Below are 7,755 nucleotides of genomic sequence, written 5' to 3'. Positions count from 1 at the left end.
TGCGCTATTCTGGGTTCTCTGCAATTGAGAAGTGCTGCCCACAGCCAAACGCAGTGCTGCAGCTGAGGCCTCTGGGATGCCATGCAGAGTCAGGGTATCAACTTCTTGTGTTTTACATTCCTCACTGCTGGTAATACACTGCAGGATGGCATTCGCCTTTTTTGCAGCAGCAGCATTACGTGGTTGACTCGCATGTAGCGAGTGGTCCACATTAGCCCTTAGTTCCATGTACAGAAGAGTTCCCTAGTCAGCTATTTTCCTTTGTGATTACATTCACCTGATCTTTTATAAATGTAATACTTACGGTTATCTCAATTCAGTCTTACTGATCTGGGAGATTTTTTTCCTCTGGTGTAAGATAATTTTTTAATTGTAAACATTCTCCACAGTGTTTGCAACCCCTCTATTTTGGTGTTTTCCACAAATTTTATAGGTACTATATTTCATGAGCCAAGTTGCTGATGGAAATGTTGATTAATATTAGGAACCCAGCACCACTGGAACATCCTCTGGTTTGACAGCGTGCAATGAGAGCTGCTCCTTCAGCTCAGTGTGCAGTCACCTGTTAGTAATTCTTTCCAGAGCCATGACTACCACCCTTCACCTGAGCAACTATCACAAGTGAATAACACTTTAGCAGTGACGTGAAATGCACCTTTCCTTGTCAGTCTTGATTGTATTGTATTTCCTGTGGCTGGGAACAACAGAGTATCTTAGAGGCACATTGCTTTCAAGCCATGGGTTAGGTGCCATTGACCCGAGCTAGATTTTCTTTAAAAAAACATGTTTTTCTGGCACTCACTTATCTCCAGATAGCCATGATATTTTGTTTGCTTTCTTGTTAGTATTGTCTATATCAAACTAATTCCTACCAAAAGAAGGAGTTACTATGAAATTTGTCAGTGGACTGGTATTTATGAGAGCATCCACGGGGGCATTCACCTCTACCCCATCCCATCTCTCCAAAGTTGTTCTGTTACTCTTGTATCTAGTATCAGTCAAGAGCTACAGTTACTTGCATGCTTATATAACGGATAGTTTTGAATTCATATGTTTATGTGTTGCATACGTTGGAGGATGGAAAGGAATCATACAGTGTAGCTTTTCTCCCTCAGTGGCAGATGGGAGACGCAATTTCCTTCCTGTTTTCAAGTAACTAGAATTATCCAGAAGCTTCTTAGCATGGAGCAGGAGACTGCAGAGACTTCCTGAGCCTCAGGGATTCAGACCTCAGTAGGTCTGTTTTTCTCAAGTGAAGGCTGTATAGCAAAGAGGATTACTTATGTTGTTCCATGTATATGGATGAATGTGGCATGGCTGTGTACATATGTAATTCCCTGGGAATGTAACCATTTCAACAAAATATTCTGGAAAGACTCCTTATATTCAGTACAGAAGCTGTGGTTAAAAGCAAAGAGAAAAGCAAAGACTGTATCCCAGAATAGAAAATAGCATACACATTTTCTATACATATAGATGAAATGATTCCATAATTCACTTATGATATCATATTAAACACCAGTCAGAAGTACATGAATATTGAAGTACTTTCTACCCTAATCTGACTCTGATATTATAAATATTTTATTCATTTTCTTATCTTCTGTTCCAGATTCCAATAACTGTGAAAAGGAACATTTTGAAATGGATATGAAAAGCAATCGGAATGTCAGGTAACAGAGTCTTTTTTTTATACAAAAGCACTGGCCATGAAATTTTATGCATGTATTTAGAAAATTTGTCATACTTAATGATAATGGAGAACTTAAAAAGAATGCAAGTTTCCTTATAGATAATAATTCTGAAAGTTGTAAAGTATTCTCTTAAACTTGAAAACAACAATTTAAAAGAAGTGGTGAGTTCATGTGTTCCTGTTATTCTGTGTAATTTTCCAGAATGAATAAATATTTGCAAACTTATCTCACTTGAACAATTAGAAACTGTTTAGCCCCAATTAAACCTAAAAAATATGATGGGAACAGGATTAACATTATCTCAACAATTTTATAAAATTTTGTTTTCAGCTACTGCTGTGATAATATTTTAAAGTAAAGTTGATGATGTGCTGTGTTCCTGCTTGAAGCTAGCCACACTGAAAAGTATCAAACATGACTTAAATTGGAATAATTAAAACAAAAATATATGGAGCGGAGCAAAGTTTTAGCACAGAAGTTAGTAATGCATTTACACATATCATTAATTTAAAGTGATTGCATTCACATTTCTTAAAGAATCAGCATGCGAGAAAAAGTCCAGATTTTCAGCGTTTAGCCAGCAGAGTCACAGTTACAAAGGAAAAGGAGCACAAACAATAGTGCATGAAAAATGTTGAAACTGAGTAGGGAGGAGAATTTTGTAGAATATGACTGAATTTAACCATGTGTCATTTTGATTGTAGAGCTGGCCGTAAGGAGCAGAAGATCCCCTATGTGCGACTGGAGCGTCTGAAAATATGTACATCAGAAGAGGGGGAGCTCCCAGTGTTTAAGCTCCAGCCACAGGACAATGAGCAGGAGGGTAATTTCCTTCTGATAATTGAATGTGGGACCCAGTCTTCAAGTATGTCTATAAAGGTGAGTGGGATTTCCTTGAGGTTTCACCTGCTTTCTCCCCTTTCTCCCACTGGCTTGTACCCACAGTTTCTGAAAGTTATTGTACATTAAACAAGCCTGTTGATTCATTTCACCCTTGGACACTTCTGTGATGGGTTGAAGTAGTAGAGAATGCAGCTTTTAGTTTGCTATGTAGCTCCCTGATACTTCCATTTCTGAGAAGTCTGTCTCTGGGGTTGGATAGCTGTAGTGTTTCTGTATTCTAGCAAACAACCTGGCTCGTCTGCCTAGTTACAAATATAGGATAAATAGCTTAAAACTGACCCAAATGCATATTTGAGTGATAGGAACTGATTCCGGAAATCACAGTGTAATAGATTTTTAAAAGCTTTGTATTCTATTGCTTCATTGGAGTCTTGAGTGTGAACTTCTTTCCACAGAAGAAAATGGGAATTTCTGGTGGGAACAAAAAACTATACTCTTCTTTTTTTGAGTTGTTTACTGTAAAGTTTGCAAATAAGATTGTAAAGTATCCTGTTTCTATCAACTGTGATATGAAATCTGTACAGCTCTCTCACAGTGCTATTACATTGTAGTATGTGGAGGAAATGACTTGACCAAGGTGACCTGGCCAGCCAGTGGCAGACGTCAAGCTGAGAGTGCCCTCTCCTAGAGTTCACTGCAGAGAAACCGTTTTGTCTGCAGATAACTGCTGCTTGTTACATGCTTGTATATGAAAATGATGATTGTGTGATCCCAGATTTTTCTTCCTTCAAGATAAATAACGATAGTCCACCTGAAGGACTGAAATCCAAAGAGGAGAACTCAGAGGACAGAAAATTTCTCATATCCCAGGCTGCAGGACAGACACAATCTCCTCCTGTAGATATTCCGTCTGTTGATCAGAAGCTCAGCAATGGCATCTCCATCATGAAAAAATCTCCAGTTACTCAGGAAGTCAATCCAATTGAAAATGAGGATTTCTGCGCTGTGTGTCTTAATGGAGGAGAACTGTTGTGCTGTGATCACTGCCCCAAGGTCTTCCATCTTTCCTGCCATGTTCCAGCCCTGCTCAGCTTTCCAGTGTGAGTATGTATGACATTTCGCTAATGTGCTCAGTTTCTGCTCACTGCCTAGGGGCAGAATATATCCTCAGGGATGTATGTGTCAACCTTACACAAGGGCAAGGGCTGCATCTCTCACTTGCCTTTTTTGTTACTTTTCTTGCAAAGGGAAGAATTGTCTTACACACTAGGAACTAGATGAATTATTAACAAGAACTGTTCCCAGCCATGTATGCCCTGTCTGCAGTTAGCTGGCCAGCACAACAAAGGAAATGGCACACCTGAGCTTTAAAAAACATTCTTATGGCTTACTGGAGAAAAATAAAATTCTAACTCTCATGTAATGTCTGTGGTGTAGATGTCAGCTCTTCTCTGGAAGAAAAGTGACTAGCACAAGGAAAGGGCAATCAGTGAGTTCCTATTCAGTTTTCTAGCCAGTTTTATGGGAAATTTAGGATTATTGGGGCTTTTATGGAAATGTTTAGGACATTGGTTTCCCTAAGACATACATTGCCTAGCAACTTGTCACAGATTAATTGTATGTGACAAAGAGCCAGAATTAGGTACACGTCCACATACCAAACTTTAAAGTGAGGCTGAATAACGTGCATTACTGGTGGTGTATAATTCTGAATTCTGTTACAAATCATTACCAGGTGGGACCAGAGGCTACTTCATTTGTGCCAAGCCCAAATAACTGTCTCAGCTGAGAAAAATATGTTGTGAGATATTTGTTTGGAGATTCTGGTCTGTTCTTTCTGTTCAAAAAGCAGGAATTTCCATGTCTTGGCTTTTCACTCTTTTCTCTAATAGCTAAGTCATTATTAAACCTCTAGTTTCAAAACAATGTGAAAACCAAGTTTTCCTTTTAAAATAAACTTCCTAGGCAAAGTGAACTTCTAATGAAGTAAATTAATTCCCTTAATTAAGTTCTGTATTCATAGTTCTTTGATATACCTTCATCTATAGTTATTCAGGCCCTGATGTTGCAGAAGTTGCATCACTGCCTTCATGAAATTCTTCAAGAGGTTTCTGAAAATGGATCTACTGGGAAGGACACTTATGCCCATGCAGAATTATGTCTATTTGGTTTGGGAACCTGTGTGCTAGCACACAGTATGACCTTTTCTAATGTTGATTTCTTAGATAAATATGTCAATTATCATATCACTTGATAATAAATATATCAATTATCAAACAGATCTGTTTTTGTCTTATGACCCAACTGTTGGCTATTTTTCCTTTTTTTTTTTAAAAAAAAAACAACAAACCAGCTCTTGAATCAATGCAGCTGCACACACTGCTGGTACACGATTTCAAACACTTACTGTTTTGTCTTTTTCTCTGTGACAGAAGAAGTACAAGGAGTAGAATCTGAAATTATTGCACTTCTAATTAGATTCAAATCTCTTGAAGAACATCTAGTACAATGGGCTTCAGATTGCCTGCTATTGTAATACTAGATAAGGATGATACTTGTTTCCAAATACAGTGAATCCTGAGGTTTGTTATTTGACGAGGTTGCTGACAAAATTTGATGTAAGTTTTTGGTTTCTTGTTTTGCAGGGGAGAATGGGTGTGCACGCTTTGCCGTAATCCATTGAAGCCGGAGGTAGAATATGACTGTGAAAACACACGCTACAGCCACAGCTATAATGCACAATATGGCCTTGATGACTATGACCAGAAGGTGGGAATAACTATATATTGTACTATTTAGAAAAGGACATATGATCTCGGCATGAGGCTTTGCCTCTTCATTGGAAAGATGACTGTTTTGACTTGGTTGCTACTTGAATGTTTCAGAGACTAGTAAATACAACAAAAGCATTGTTAGTATTCAGTTATATCATTCCCTTCTACCTAGACATTGCTGTTCAATTTTAAAATTGAAAGATGAAACAGGCAGACCTGGAATTCCTTTCTCCTTTGAACAGGGAAGTCACACTAAGCAGCAGAGAAAGCTTCCCTGAGTCAACTTTGCCTGGCTTTCTGCCACTGAATCTTTTTCCTTTAAGACTTGGCACCTTCTCAGACATCTAGGTCAGTTGCAGTGACATTTTTGTGATGTAGAAACTTTTTGACTTTCAGTTGGATTGAAATCATCATACGGTCTTCATATGTACCGTTAATCCCCTTGAAGATGACATTTAGGCACTGTTAACTCAGCCTAGATGAAACCTTATCTCTTTACATCCCCATTACCAGTTTCCTCTACCAAATCTCCCATGAAAAAACGCCTTTTCTTAAAGTCCACTTGGTACTCAGAAGCCACAAGTTCCAAAATGAATTTCCTGTGTATATTGGTGACAGGAGGCTAAGTCCATACAGCTGAGTGCAGATGCTGAGCTGGCCCTGCACAAATGAAGCCTAGAATAAGGCACTGATCTAGTCTGGGCACCATACATAAAGACAACAGCAACGGTTCTTAGAGCACTGGGGCCCCTTGGCAAGGCCTATGAGCATAGCCACAGCACTGCTCAAATTCATCCATGCTGTTTCCAGACCTGAGCTACTCTGTCCTTAAAAAGCTGGACATAACTTCTTGACATTGATGTGATCCCTGTTTCTATTGGATACAACTGGCCAGAAATAGTTGGGATCTGGGTCTTGATTAGTGAGGTTCTATTTAGAAAATGGAGTTGATTAGAAATGCCATTGCTTGTGAGCGAACATGGCTTATAATGTTTTTGCAGTGCATTTTTTTTGCATCAATGAAGAAATGAAGACTAGTGTAAGTATTTTACAAGTTAATGATGATTAAACAGAACTGTTTTCGTACAGTACTACCAACTACATAACTTACATCCATTTGTATGAAAGGATATGAACAGTGTGAAACATTTTTCATTTAACTGTTTCCACACTGTTGCTTCTGTTCTTTTAGTCAAGAGCCAAGGAATAGATCTGGAGTGCAGAAAGGAAATAGTGATAGCGATGAATTCCCAAGAGTTTCCAGGAAAGATACATGCATACAAAAATTTTTACATAATGTTTCTTTTCTTGCATTTCTTGAGTAGCCTCACTTTCAGAACTATAAAAATGCTATGAGGCAAAACGTCCCCCAGGTTAGAATGAAGTGTGCCATTTTGCTTCAGAAATGCACAGGCTACATGAAAACTCCACTTTTTGTTAGTAAGATTGATTAACTAAGGGCAAGAATGAAACTCATTTGTTTTGAATTAAAATATATTTCAAATTTGGCTTCTTTCACAGAAGTGTGAAAAGCTGGTGCTTTCCCTGTTCTGCAGTAGTATGAGCCTCCCATTCCATGAACCCGTCAGCCCCCTGGTAAGTATTGCACATGCATGGGTCAGAGGGAATCCAAAGAATAGTCTGGCACATCTCACGAGTTTCTCCTGTCTTCTTGAAAGATATCAATTAGCTTTTTTTCTGAACAGTATTGCTTCCTAGGGAAGGGTAGGTGTTTCCCTCTTGCAAATGCTTTGAAGGTGCCAGGTCAGAGGCAGGTAAATCATAGAATCATAGAATAGTTTGGATTGGAAGGGACCTCTAAAGGTCATCTAGTCCAACCCCCCTGCAATGAGCTGGGACATCTTCAACTAGAGCAGGTTGCTCAGAGCCCCATCCAACCTGACCTCGCATGTTTCCAGGGATGGGGCATCCACCACCTCTTTGGGCAACCTGTTCCAGTGTTTCACCACCCTCAGTGTAAAATATTTCTTCCTTATATCTAGTCTAAATCTATCCCCTTTTGGTTTAAAGCCATTCCCCCTGGTCCTGTCGCAACAGGCCCTGCTAAAAAGCTTGCCGCCATCTTTTTTATAAACCCCCTTTAAGTACTGACAGGCTGCAATAAGGTCTCCCAAAAGCCTTCTCTAGGCTGAACAACCCCAACTCTCTCAGCCTTTCTTCACAGGAGAGGTGTTCCATCCCCCTGATAATTTTTGTGGCCCTCCTCTGGACCCACTCCAACAGGTCCGTGTCTTTCTTATGCTGAGGGCTCCAGAGCTGGACGCAGTACTCCAGGTGGGGTCTCACCAGAGCAGAGGAGAGGGGCAGAATCACCTCCCTCAATCTACTTGCCATGCTTCTTTTGATGCAGCCCAGGATACGATTGGCCTTCTGGGCTGCGAGTGCACATTGCTGGCTCATGTCCAGCTTTTCATCCACCAGTA

General features: G+C 39.6%; 1 protein-coding gene across 1 annotated transcript in view; it reads left to right on the top strand.

Moving 5' to 3' along the window:
• The window catches only part of TRIM66 (tripartite motif containing 66), a 54,653-nt gene that overhangs the window by 42,358 nt on the left and 4,540 nt on the right, over window positions 1–7,755 (top strand). The window contains exons 13-17 of the mRNA XM_009328562.1: window positions 1,613–1,673; window positions 2,399–2,573; window positions 3,330–3,637; window positions 5,183–5,306; window positions 6,833–6,907. Of these exons, the coding sequence (XP_009326837.1) occupies window positions 1,613–1,673; window positions 2,399–2,573; window positions 3,330–3,637; window positions 5,183–5,306; window positions 6,833–6,907 (743 nt within the window). The remainder of the gene's footprint in view (window positions 1–1,612; window positions 1,674–2,398; window positions 2,574–3,329; window positions 3,638–5,182; window positions 5,307–6,832; window positions 6,908–7,755) is intronic.

The sequence above is a fragment of the Pygoscelis adeliae genome, unplaced genomic scaffold, assembly GCF_000699105.1.
Source record: "Pygoscelis adeliae isolate BGI_AS28 unplaced genomic scaffold, ASM69910v1 Scaffold166, whole genome shotgun sequence".
NCBI classification, from domain to species: domain Eukaryota; kingdom Metazoa; phylum Chordata; class Aves; order Sphenisciformes; family Spheniscidae; genus Pygoscelis; species Pygoscelis adeliae.
The sequence above is the reverse complement of the archived record's forward strand: the minus strand, read 5'-3'. Positions and strand labels throughout refer to the sequence as shown.